Here is a 13,737-nt window from a genome sequence, read left to right as displayed (position 1 = left end):
TTTCTGTATTTTAATTAGTCCCCTCCTACACATAGTTTGTTCACAATGTTACGTATTATTTAAAAAAACACGTAAATATAATTTTAAGTATGAAGTATATTTGACTAATCAAATACGCTTTACTAATTTACCCTCGGTTGTATTCACAAAGGTTTTCATTTGCTCGATAATATATTAAACTGCTAATACAGAATTAATTTACGCAATAATTAAGTTGTTTAATTCTGTCGTTTTCTTTACAGATAAAAAAAAGTGCATGCAAATTGCAGTAGGATTCTACATCTTCATTTTGTCATACGTGGACCGCCTGTAAGACAAGACTCTGGGTAAAGTGTTCCACTTGTGTTCACGTAGCAAAGAAGAAATTGAATGATCGTGCGAGAGTTGTAGCTATTAGCCTGCGTCTGCGATTTTCTAATTTATTCTCTACTGTTATTTCAAATTATCCGTCATGGTTGCTTTAAGTAAGACTATAGGCGTGCAACATCACTTCTTTTACCTGTTCCGGTTGACAGAACTGTGATGATGCGATAGTTTCTTGGCTCCGATCGCCAGGCTCGTTTGCTAGCACCAAGTTGGTTAGCATTAGCTCAGGCAAAGCTACACTAACGACGTTGCTAAGCTGCGTAGAAGGGCTGCAGGCGCCTGTGTGAACGCCATTTATATTTTATATGTGGTTAAAACACTCCCGCTGGCTTCAGGTGAAGATGCTTGCTGTTCCTCGTTACTGAAGACCGCTTCTGTGTCTGCTAACGCTAACTAGCCGGGTAAGCAGAAGTGAAAGATCTGTCAACCACTGTCATTTTCTTATGTAAATACATGACTGTGTGTATTATATAGTTCGGATTAGTCAATGGACTACGCAGTACTATGTATGCAACAAAGTAGTATCTCTAAGCTAATGATTTAACTATACCGTCTTTTTATTACCGTCTTTTGCTTCAAATAGATGTGATTTAATTTCTCTCAAAAGACCGCTGTAATACTGTTGTAATTAAATGCAGGCTTCAGTAGGATCATGGAAAATGAAAAAACTCAGTTCTGCGGTAATTGGTAAGTGTACAAGTCAAATTAGTCAAGCATTTTTATTTTGGGTTGAAAAATGCTCTATTTTTATTAGTACTTTTTATATTGTAGTAAACATGACATTCCGGAAGCAAATTTCACTACCCATGAGATCCACTGTCGGAGAAACATCGCACTTTGTGATGTCTGCCAGGAGCCGGTGCCACGCTCGGATCTTCAGGAGCACAATCAGCAGGAGCATAGCCAGGTAATAGTATACAGAATTCTGCAGGTGTAGGCAACATTGTGTATTATGCATGAGTGCTGCAATAGTCAAAGCAGGAATGATAGTACACATCTGAACAATTCTGAGTTATCAATGCTTTCCCCTTTCGTTACAGATTACATGCAAGTGTGGCCTCAAGATAAATAAGAATCAAATTGAAGTTCACCAGGTATTTATTAATTCTCTGTTTTATTCCAATTAGCACCAGGACATTGACAGATGTATACATATATGTATTTATTTTTTGTTTGACACTACAACATATTTAAAATAATACAGTCGCTGCAGTCACCTTCATTGTGGCCATTTGTCTTTAAGTGAAAAGCTTGGGATCAGATTCTGAAATGGCTCTTAAAGAATATTCAATTTAGCTGCATCCATGAAAAGGTTGCTCTCAAAAGACTTCTCATAAGAAGGGATTTTTTTATCACCAAGGAAAAAAAAATTCTTATTGTGACGTTATTATAAAATGGATTTTCCACCATGTTCTAACACTATTACTAGTTGCCACTAGTTGTGAACTGGAATCTATCCCAGCTAACCTTGGTTGAGATGCAGGTGGAGGGTACAACCTGGAATGGTCACTAGTCAAGCTCAATGCATATATAAACCAACCATTTATACTCACATTCACACCTATGGACAATTTACAGCAGGCATGTCCAAAATCCGACCTGGGAGCCAAATGCGGCCTGTGGTCAAATTTCCGCCGGCCCACATTCAATTAATCATGTGTGGCATGTCAGCACTGTTGGCCCCAGTACAGATAGAAAATAGACATGTACAAAAACCTATTTTATATTTCACCAGTAGATGGCAGCAGACCAGTGGCAGTGCTCTCGGGTGCTTTTGGAAATATGCTCTCTGTATTATGAACTCTGTGCCTCCCTGAACACACCACTCAAAGTGGTGTTAGGTGTCAGACTGAACCTCCCACTGCATGACCCTTTCCAGACCATTTCTTAAACGACTGTAACACAGAAAAGGAAAGACTGTTGCAAAGAATAGGAAACAGAGCAGCGTCGCTTCCAAGAAAAGTGTAAATATTTTTCCTAGCTGAATGTTACAATAAGAACCTTTGACTATAACGCAGAAAGGCTTTCTGCATTTGTTAACTGCCTGAGTGTAGAACAGTCTTTGAAGACAAAGAAATTGAGCATTTATCCTTCAGTGGCTTCACTAATTTTGCATTTCCACAATTTTCCCTCCTGTAGAATTCTGACTGCTCTCAGAGACTGGTGGCATGCCAGTACTGCGAACTGGAGGTTGCTTTCAGTCAGTCCAGAGAGCATGAGGATTACTGTGGCGCTCGCACCGAGCCCTGCCCGCAGTGCAAGTGCAATGTCATGTTGAGGGAAAAAGCCCTGCATCCGATGTTATGTGGCAGTCCCACGCTGCTCCAAGAGAGAAACAACAGCTACTCCAGTCGCAGTCTGGCAGACCTGCAGCCTCCGGGGGCCTGGTTTGAAGGCCACTCCATCCGAAACACCCTCAGAACCGAAGAGCGAGGCCCCAAGGAGAACAACCTCAGTGCAGCGAAACATCAGGTCTTTCCCCGCGCTTTTGAGTCCACATTTTACAACGCTTCAAGACAAGGAAGCACAGACTGGAAGAATATTGCACCAAGGAATATGACATCCGCCCAATGTGAGTTGATTCTTCTCATTCATCTGTCTTTTTTTTCTATATAGATATATATATATATAAAGTTTATCTCCTTTATGGAATTGCAACAAATGAGGTTTTAAAGTACAAACTGTGAACCTCATTTGTCACAGAGCTACAGCTATCAGGTAAAAAATAGTGATATTAATATGCTTTTAGTTTTACCCACTCACACAAATTTAGCATATAACAAGAAAGAATTAACTATTGTATGTTCAAACCTACAAATGATATATCAAACTACAAAAAAATATCCATCCAGTTCTGCTGAACAATGTTTGGTTGAACCGTTGTTATTATTGTAGTCGAAGAGAACGACATCCTGAGTCGTAGCAGCGCGTGGCCACTTCAAGACGAGGATTCATCGGGCCTCGACTACATGCTGGCCCTCAGCTTGCAGACGGACGGCGAGTCCTTGGCTGGTGGTGGAGAAGCCAGTCTCTGGAGTGACATCTGGGACCACACAAAGATGCCCAACAGCTCTGCTGGCTGTCAACTTCCCACATCCAACAACAACTACACCAACTTCCCCTCTCGCACAAGTGCCCTTCTGGAGCGTGATCAGACAGGTAAGTAAATAGTACTTAAAAACCAGCCACGGTGTTTCTTTCGAACAGTACAGTTTGATGGTCTCCAGTTGACGGGAATGTAAATGATTTCTTACAGACATCATGCTTCCCTGTGAGTTTTGTGAAGAGCTGTTTCCTGAAGAGGACCTTATTTTGCACCAGGTTTGACATAATTTTAATAACATCACCCACAAGCAAGCTGACAAATGTTTTAGAAACAGTTCGATTTGGTTGTGTTGAAGTTTCACTGGAGTGAAGACATCAAGAGAGAAATGTCAACTTCCTCCCACCCCATAATGGCTTTGGTATTGTCTGTTGTTTGTGTATCATTTGATATAGTGTAACTAATGGCGACATCTTGTCAGATATTATGTAGCAGACTTCTCTTTATCTTTATACCTTTGGTTATCGGCAGCTTTTGCCTGCATGTCTGTTTATCTCTTTAAAGACAAAGTCAAGTCCAAAATTATAGGTGAGGGAAAGTCACTTAACAGTTAACATACGCCACAGGATAATCTTTTCGAGACGTCCGCCAATGATTTCATCAGAAAAGTCTTTTTTCAAAAGTTTTCACTTTTTTTTTAAATTGTTTTTCAGACCGGCTGCAGCCCCGCGTCTGCTTTTGCGTCCTTCAGCAAGCAACCGCCGTCCCCCCCTAAAGAGGTCAGGAATGCTACAGGGATGATGCGCAGCCTCCCAAATACGCTGGCCTCTAACATCCCCACCTTCCCTGGATCCGTCTCACCGGCTTCCTACAGTCCACCAGCCAGCCCACTAGAGGGCGACGTGGTGATTCCATGCGAATTCTGTGGGGTTGCGCTGGAGGAGGCTGTCGTCTTTCATCATCAGGTATGTCGCTCCGCTGGTTGGTTCGCCAACTCCTAATGATCAGCTTCCTGTTACTTAGATAAAAACGCCAATGTGCCCTCTCTTTACATCAGCTTCCTGTCTTTTGACCTTATTTCTATGTATGTCTTTTCCCATACAGGACAAATGTGACATGCGCCCTCAGACCGCCTTTCCACTTAACAATATGACAAAAGCATCTTTCAAAAAAACTCAAGCCAAGGACGCGTTTGGACAAACATCTCCAGATTTTCACAGGAGAATAAAGCACCAAGGTTGTGTCATGATAGTGTTACTATAAATGCTAAAAAGGCAGTTGACAATTCTAAGCCATGGAAACCACTTTGAGAGCTTGAGAGATGTTTGTTTCGCATATAGGTGACGTCTCAGATGAAGATCTTGGATTGGCTGGAGCTGTCCCACCTGGACAAAACCAAAGGGAGTGGCAAAGAGGCTACATTGGGCGGCCGAGTCAGAGAAAAACATCCAACTGTGAGGTTTCAGCACAGAACAGAGCTCAGCATGGCAGAGAAACAGAAGGAGCGCTTTCATCTTTCTTGGACTCTGACAAGCCAGGCGCGGACTATCTAAAGGGGTACGTTTAATAGACACGTAATCATAAGCATAGTTATCTGAACATTTTGTGCTAAAACACCAGATGTGAGAAGTGACGTCTTTTTATTTATTTTTTGCATGTGTCAGACTTCATTCAACAGAGAACAAAGAAGGGAGAGGAAACAGAAGGAATGTGTTAACAAAGGTACCGTTAAAATTTTAAGCTCCGTCATTTGGCTTTGTTTGGAGCAAAAAGATTGTTGCAAGCGCCATGTGAACAAGCTAATGTGAAACATACAGTCAGCCATTTCACATTGTAAGCTGCCAGTTTAATGAGGAGGTATAAAAGCAATGTTTAAATTCTTTTGAAGGGTGGATTTCCCCCTTTAGAGTCTAGACAATTTTATTTGGCACTGATTTTTGTTTTTTTATTGACCTTTCTTCCATTCACAGCTCCCTAAGAAGCAGAACGAAGATCAGCAGGAAGAATGAGTACTGCAACATGCGGCAACAAAGATGTTTATTCGCTCTCTGCTTTTTGTTTCTGTCCATGTTTAAAAATCTGAAATATATCTGATAAGTGCCTGTGTCAGCAGCAACACCACTTTACATTTAATAACTGAGGTTGATTTGGTTTTGCTATGAATATTCTACATTTGTCTCAGCTGATACTAAAATTGTTTTGATTTGTTGCAAGCATTTTTATTCACCATCCCTAATTTGATTATTTCTTCATGTTAACCTTAATAGACTCTTCAATTTGTGTGTTTTTATACCATTAAATATACATTAGTAATTTAGCTAATATTTGATGGATTTCACCGTATCCTTAGATTTGTCTCGTTGCAATTACTTTTTCTGCTGTCTCCTGTTTGGTCTCCATTTACATTACGTGTCATGGATTAAAAAAAAAAAAAAAAGGTTTTATATCAAAGAAATGCAATTACAGTATACTGTGTAATTGTACTCATGTGCCACAAATGTCTGAACGATGCAGCAAATCATTTGTTCAAAGAGATGATCAACTATGAGTCAAATATGGAAATCGTACCAGAGAGGAACAAGTGAATGGTGAAATCTCCTGGTTTGGTGTTTGTTCATGCATGTGGATGATCATTCTCTGTGTACCGTGACCATGTCAATGCTCTCAACTCTGTGACTCTCTTTAGGTGTTTTGTAACGTCAATAAATGTTCACGTCTACAGTTTGTGCTCTGATTTCAAAGAACACAAATGCGCAGTTATGGACAACAAACAAAAGTAAAGTATCATTTTGGTACTTGAGTGTGAATGCATGTTTTCCTTTTGGGCTTATGATTTACAATGATAATCCAATCCAAAATATGCATATTTATTTTGTCTGGCTTTCACTGAAACAAAAACAACATATCCCCTCTAATGGTCTGGATTTATGGTAATGCTTTATAGTAGTTTAAGCAGGCTCCATGGGATTTGGGCCACTAATCACCTCCAATGCACAAGTCTTGCGTTTTACAGAGCATTTATGCAATATTCTATTACTGCTCTTTGTCCTCATTAGTAAGATAATTAATGCGCATATGCAGATGTTTTAGTGACGTTTATTTCCATTATTGCCTCCCAGTACAATGTGTAGCATTCCATTTCTATATGCTCAAGTATGATATCGGATATATGCTCAACTGCGATTGTCAGATTTGAAAAATGTCTTTATTTTTGTACGGTTGTAAATCGTTCCACGAAGTGGTGCGCTTTAAACGCTCGCGGGGAGCAGCAGCCGTCCGGCCCCAGAAGGGGCGGGGCTTACATCGTCCACTCTGATTGTGCAGTTCAAAAAGCGGCCAACATTTCCCGTTGAGTGAACGTGTGGCGGCTTCATACTTTCACTCAGCGCGCTGATCTGCAAAATGCTCTCTTCTTGAAAAGCTCATTTTCCAACTTTTAAAATTACCCTCGCAAAGTAAAATAGAGGAAAGACACTTGATCAAAATCTGCCAGCAAAGTTGAACAGGTGGAACGTCGTCGTCGGGAGTCAAGAAGTCTCATCTACGTGGGACTGAAGCCTCAGAAGGTTGCACGTCACCTGAGTGTGATAACGAGACAACATGTCTAAAATGTCCCAGGAAAGTTATGCTGCCTTGGATGAGTCTTCTCTCCGAGCTTTGGTGAGTAGACAAGATGATTTCCTCCTGCTGCCAAAGAACGTGGATGCCCTTGTTTATCACTGCATCTACTCTGGAAGTTCGTCGACAGCTCTCTTGCAGACCGTGTTGTGTTTTCATATGAGCGTCCGTCAACTTTAATTTGGACATTGCACCTATTTTACTATAGATAAATGTCACATGAAAGAAAAAAGTACATCTAAATTAATAATACTTAATAATTTGTTGTTGTTTTTCCATTATAAGTATGGATAGCTGGACCAAGATATATGGTGATTAAATAATTTGTGGAACAATTAAATACAATTAGATAATTGCTTGTGGCAGACCTGATGAACTGTCAAGACAGTGTATCGGCACACTAGATCCGAATTGGTGACTTTTGTCTCAAATTCCACAAAAATTTCCATTGTATGTTTTTTAAATTGCATTTGTTTACATGCAGTAAACTTTATTCAGAGGACTTCTTTGGAAGAGAGCCGATGGAGCAATGTGGGTTCATTGTTTTCCAAAAGTCGGACAAAATTATTCCAGTCACTCACCAATGTCAACTAAACAAGAGACTTTTGATTATTTTATTAGTATTTATTATAGTCTCAATTGCGGGTGAACTGGAGCCCGCCAGCTAATTTCCACTAGATGTCAGGTACAAACCGGTACAACCAAACAACTACAAACAATATAGAGTCCTCAATTTGCCTCAGATCCATGTTTTTGGCATTAGGCAGGAAGCCACTATAATTTAAAAACCTAGAACTCAAGCGAGAACAAGCACTGTAGACGAGATTCAAAGCCTAACCTCAGAACTGCAATGCAAAAATGGTAACAATTTGCACCTTGCTGCATTTGTAAACTGTGTTCATGTATATTCTCTAGAGTAGTAGGAGTCACAGAGATTAGTCATGTGAAATTGAGGCATGTCTGCATTCTTAAGTATGCAATGGGTGAGTAATCAAATGAAATCAAAGTACAGCAAGTTCCTCTCTGTTGTGTAACTCCACGTTGGTTCTGCTCAGACATGATATCACTCATTGATAAGTGTCTGCATCTTCGTTTATTGACTTTAGTCATGTCTTGAATATATTAGAGTGCAACATTTTTTCCGAACGACACCTGGAGGACATGGGGGATATTTCCGAGGCAGTTTGACTCACTTGCCTCCAGCACAACTCGTATCGTTATGCAACATTTGTACATTTATCCATCTGAGCTCTGGCTGCCTTGAACCTTTTTAATTCTTTTAATACTCGAACAATTTTCACTGACCACAACATTTTGACATACCTGCACAATATAATTAGATCCATTACACAAGCTCTATTAGAGTTCCACCTTTACAAAGGTGATAATGTGCACTTTTGATTGACACTGGCAGAGGTATTCAAATTACAATCTAGATGAATGCCTCAGGTTGTAACACAATCTTTTCCAGGAAGATTGTCAACCTGTGATTTGTTTAGATTTTGCCTTAGGAGCTAATTGACTTATCACAATGATCTGCTCGGAGGTCATCATAAATCTTTATTCACACTTTTGTAAAGTAATATTTATGACTGTTGTACACCTGTGAAAAGAATTTAACCACTTCATATTAGGGCAGAATAGCTTTTTTCGGAGGGGGGTGGCTAATTGCTATATCTGTGCTCAGTTATGTGATTTAATAAGGTCCTCCTTTTGTATTTTTCATACCACAAATGATAATTCTGCATCGTAATAAACAAATGTCAGCTTGATTATGCACAATTGAGTGTAATGTGGTGCAAGTAATACATTTGACAACCAAGGCTCAGTTGGTGACTGCCTACTGTCAAGAGACAACTGTGTGTGTGTTCACTTCTAAAATACTTTATTCTCACAAGCTTCCTTTCCCAAGAATTAGTTTTAAAAAAACTCACATTTTGATTTCTCTGCTTAGCTCTCACTCATTAAGACAAGAAAACATTTGTTTACTCTAGAACAAAGGGGGAAAAAATGTAATGTTCTCTTGACCTTTTATTGTGCTATTTTTCCAAATTGTAATCATCTTGCCAAGTTCTTCCTAAATCACCAAAGAGATAAACTTTACCATATTTCCCCCCCTTTCAGTGTAATAGCTGTAATTAAAGTCCTGAATGCTTTGATCAGACACTTTATGAGTCTATTTAAAAAGGCAAAGGGCAGAGCTGTGGGAGTAATGATGAACTTGGATTTTTCTCACCAGGGGGATTTGGTTCATGGTCCCTGGCGTCTGATGTCCGTGTAGGAATCAAGGCCTCAGTTCCCATTGTGTGGAATTGTGAATGTGAGTGGAAGTGATGCTCTGTTTGACTGGCGATCACTTCATGGTGTCGTCTGGTATTTGCCTGAAGTCAGCACCTCTTTATTCAAAAGCAACTTTTTTTTTTCCTGAGTCTTCTCTTATACATATGCAGAACCTGTCTTTAAGAATGGCGCTGTAGAGTGCTGGAGCAAAACAATGAAATGAGGCAGACGCTAGTATCCAAGACTTTTGTCATCATGTGATGCTGAGTTAATCACAGCAAGAGCTCAATGGCGAGTGAGCTTCTCCATCCTGTTGTGCTTCCTCAAACGTGATCACCCTTATAGGTCAGCAAACTCCCACATTCTCACTCAACATGTTTGTGGTGACAGAAGAGTCCACATTTTCCACTCTCCACATCCCCGTGGGACTGCTATCCGGTTTCAACATGGCTCTTGGTACGGTTTTCATTGAAGTTCTTGGTGGTGCAGCTATTAATGAGCACACGCTCCCATCCTGTGTTGTACTTGATGAACTAAGCGGTCAGGAGGTCATATGGCGGCCTCTCTAAAGCCGCTAATCCCATCGCCACTCATCTATTCAGAGCGCTGGTTGCTTTTTATTTGCGCATCTAATCCCCTCCATGGCAACCAACATTTTTCTTTTTGCTCGCCCACTACTATTTGAATATCCCCCAAAAAATAACCAGTTGGTGTCCAAGTTTGTGTGGCTGATGCACAGCATGTGTGGTCATCCGTCTGGATGGCAGAATTCAAGCTCAAGCTCGTCCAACTAAATCACCAGTTTAAGCTACTGTGTACTACCCCACTTGAGCAGTTTCAAATGTTTTTCTCCCCGCTCTGGAAATGAAAATCCCTGCTCAATAGTTACAAATATTCAAATAAAAAGTGAATGGAAAAAGTTGTGGGCTGTCAAACACTCCAAAGCAACAGGTGGCGCTATAACCCCTACCCCAAGGTCCAGTAAAAAGTAGATACAGAAAAGGTGAATTAGTCCTTATTTTTGTTTTGTTTTGCTAAACCTGCACACGCAGTGCTCTCATGCAAAAAAAAAAAGTGCATTTTCCCTTCATCTGAGTGCTGAAACGTTTTTTGGGGAAGCGTTGACAGCACTCCAAATTTTGTAACATTTACTTTGTATGTTGACAAAATAGCTAAGCATCAAGTACACCAACAAACTGTAATTAAAAATAATTCATCCTGGCCTTTGAGAAAATGGCTTTGCAGCTTGGAGAATGGAAACTATCAATATGTGGGCTATGCAGGAAGTCAAACCTGTAAGACGAGCAGGTGGTTTACTGAGCGCGGCATATGGCAAGCTGCTTCAAACTCCTTATTAGCTCCTCAAACCTGCTTTACAACATCAAAAGAATGAAGATTGACTTTCTTCTTCCTGCTCGTTATTAATGCAGTCATTTTGGAAGAAACATGGCCACCATAGGGGGTCTTTCTGAGCATGGCACCTCTTAGGCTGATCTCCCACGCTGGATGCCTGGCACATTGGTTTGTAATTATTCCTACCAGTTGTGGTCCCCTCTCCCTGGTGATCTTGAAGTATTTGTATGTTTAAGATGTAGCAGCTTTGTGCTGTGATCAGGCCCCCGTGATATACCGCACCTCTCCGGCCTTTATTTTATGACCCTCTCTGGACTTGTGTGCATTTTAGCACAGTGAGAGTGGATGAATGAGTTTGCTTGTCAGCTCTCTGTTGTCCCCCCCCAAGAGACATGTTGAAAAATGTCAGCCTCATCAACAGGGGAGCAATAAATCAGCCAAACTGTGCTGTATTATATAACATGTCAGCAACATGGAAACAACAATAATGAACTTTACCATTGCTTCAATAAATTAGTCTCATTCTATTCTGATATTTTTACCCTGTTGTCCATAAATGTCCTTCACGCAGAGCAGATTTTTATGAACATACCAAAGCAACAGATGTGCGACATGTAATGTCTAACCATAAAACCATTTCAGTGAATATAAAATCTGAAGAAAGTTATTTGCAGAAAAGCTATAATAAGACCATCTGGAGCTCAAGGAAGAATCATAAGTTTGGTCTGCATGATGGAAAGCCTAATTTTGTTCCCCCAAGCCCACCATCATTCTTACAGATGTATACATATTAGCGGGGCAGCATAGCATATTTCCTATATAATGCACTTGTAAATGTCCATAATCAGTTTTAGCAGTGAGGAAATGTTCTCTTCGAACAAAAAGCTTTGACATCTCCGACCTATCCCAATAACACAGCACAGAGATAAGAAGTCATAGAATGAGTTTCTTGGATTCAACAGGAAACCTCTTTTGTCACTACAACTATAAATGGTCATATTTGGTTTCCGTCTTATACGCCTCAAAGTCTATATTTACTTTTGGGGCTTTGAGTTTATTGCACTGAAACAATGCAACTTTTCCCTTCCATCTATACTTTAGTAAATCTTTCCTCTCAGCCTGAGGTTGAATTAAAGTTCAGCTCTTTTTTCCATCACCCAAGCGAGCATTTGTTTTGTCATTTTCGAATGCTGCTCTTTAATAAGAAGTGCTGTGTTACTATTACGGCAGTATCATTGTCCCGTAATGGCATAACGTGGCAGTTAAACACGTAGATGACCAAATAAATGTCCCAGAGATGGATGTCGGTTGTGTTGGTGTGCTAATGTGATTACATTCTTACAGTAAGTGAATTACAAGTTTGACAAAGTGCACACAATGCTGCTTTTTGTCTAAAACATCTAGCAATGCTATCCTGCCATGCTTACACATATGTTCTGATGCTCATACCGTATTTATTTATTTTTTTGTTACTAACCAAGAATTTCTGTCCCGCAATCTCCGCGATAGATGTCAAAATTAATCCCTTATCAAACTAATCAAATATATTTGAGTAATTGAGTAATCATTTAGAGCCATCGGCAAATACAAGATACAAGGGCAGCGCCTTTTAAAAGAATGAAAAATTATATTTATGCAAAAAAATAGAAACTCGCCGTGGACAAAGTAGAGGCACAAGCAAAACAGCCACCGTGGACGACAACAGTGTTGTTGTTGTTACTACATCCAGCTGAGTCGCATTACTTGCATATGTCAAATTCTGTAGTCACAGCTGTGACCACACTTTCAGGTAGGACCCATGAAGTAAAAAAAAAAAAAAAAAATGTGAATAAGTGTAGGATTTCTTTTTGATGTTTTTCTGTCATTAAATGCAATAAATAAATATTTATATTTGGAAAATAGTGAATATATTTTTACTTAAACAATAGTGAGGCAGAGGATTCTACTAAGAATCTAAGAGACAGAACATGTGGCATGGGGACCAATAAATGTAGATTGCGAGATGAAATCTCAGAGGAAAGAGTCATTTCCTCACATCTTGCAGGAGTCATCAGGGGGATGTTGATGTTTGGATTTTTAGCTCACTTTTCTTAATGCTTCGGGCTTCTGGAGATATCAAACATAGCTCATCGGTTCAAGTGGCACAAGTTTCATCACTCTTATTAAAGTTGAGTCAGCGCGCATCTGTTTGGACTAATAATTTATGTGTTTCCTGCTGAGGCTTATCCATATTCAGCAGAAACTGGCATGCTAGCATTTTTCAATGAGAAGAAGCCCCATTTCCCATGTGGTAACCACTCAGGAAAATGCCATCTTATCTGTAAACGTTCTGTACTCTCCTTCCCAGTTTTCTTCTTGGTCTCTAATGAGAGAAGCAAGACTCCTTAACCTCGGAAACAACCATTTTTAAAGTGCAGTCTTAAAAGAAAATGAAACATGTATCATTAAATACTTCAATTGCTTAAAATAAATATTGAGTTGATCAATGCTTCATAGAATCTTTCAACTTTTAAGTGTTGTTTTTGCCTCTTGTTCCAGCACACTAAAAAAAAAAAAAAAGATTTTATTGGCCCAAAACTGTTTGGGAACACGGAAATATTTGTTCCATTTAGGCCAAATTTACTTTGGAGCCCATTGTTTATCCGGAGGTTGTAAATTTAGTGTGGCTTGAACCTACAAGGTCACTATTATGCCCCAATTTTAAACACCGTAACGCAACACTTTGCATCACAAATTGAAATAGTCTTTCAGTGTATTCATCTATTGTGTTCTATAGAATGTCATTTATGCCCCCCCCTAACATCCATGCATTCCGCCATGTGTCCCAGTCTTTGTTTCTGCTCTGTGGACTGGAAAGCGGGACAGTGTTTTCCCATGTCTCTGTCTGTCCTCGCATCTACATACTAGCTATGCTTGAAATCTTATCTTCCCGGCACGTGGAGCTTCAGTCAAAGCAAGCACGTTGCCACAAGTACATTTAATCTTTCAACTTTTATTCATCAGCAGTCCCTGTTCAGTCTTGTTTCCACACTATGCAGGCCCGGTGGGCTCTGCACTACAATGCGGCTCCACCTTGA

At 39.9% G+C, this 13,737-nt stretch overlaps 2 protein-coding genes across 4 annotated transcripts in view; both read left to right on the top strand.

Annotated features, from left to right (window-relative positions):
- The first annotated feature begins 334 nt into the window (after positions 1-334).
- On the top strand, positions 335-6,128 carry trafd1 (TRAF-type zinc finger domain containing 1). The gene is made up of 12 exons (XM_088377102.1): positions 335-767; positions 1,005-1,053; positions 1,138-1,273; positions 1,407-1,460; positions 2,506-2,938; positions 3,262-3,525; positions 3,623-3,687; positions 4,123-4,374; positions 4,514-4,646; positions 4,750-4,966; positions 5,074-5,131; positions 5,380-6,128. Exons 2-12 carry the CDS (start codon positions 1,019-1,021, stop codon positions 5,416-5,418), a joined length of 1,686 nt encoding a protein of 561 aa, XP_088233228.1. The 5' UTR covers positions 335-767; positions 1,005-1,018; the 3' UTR covers positions 5,419-6,128.
- Positions 6,129-6,746: 618 nt separating this feature from the next.
- smtnb (smoothelin b) overlaps positions 6,747-13,737 on the top strand; it is a 35,032-nt gene continuing 28,041 nt past the window's right edge. For 2 of the 3 annotated variants that reach the window (XM_088375048.1, XM_088375047.1), the window contains exon 1: positions 6,748-7,069. In XM_088375048.1, coding sequence (XP_088231174.1) covers positions 7,010-7,069 — 60 coding nt within the window. In that variant the 5' untranslated portion in view covers positions 6,748-7,009. Of the gene's footprint in view, positions 7,070-13,737 lie in introns of all 3 variants that reach the window. The other variant, XM_088375046.1, reaches the window with a different exon arrangement.

This window comes from Syngnathus floridae, chromosome 5 (assembly GCF_059516105.1).
Source record: "Syngnathus floridae isolate MCC-2025c chromosome 5, RoL_Sflo_1.0, whole genome shotgun sequence".
NCBI lineage: Eukaryota > Metazoa > Chordata > Actinopteri > Syngnathiformes > Syngnathidae > Syngnathus > Syngnathus floridae.
This window is presented reverse-complemented; position numbering and strand designations above follow the sequence as displayed.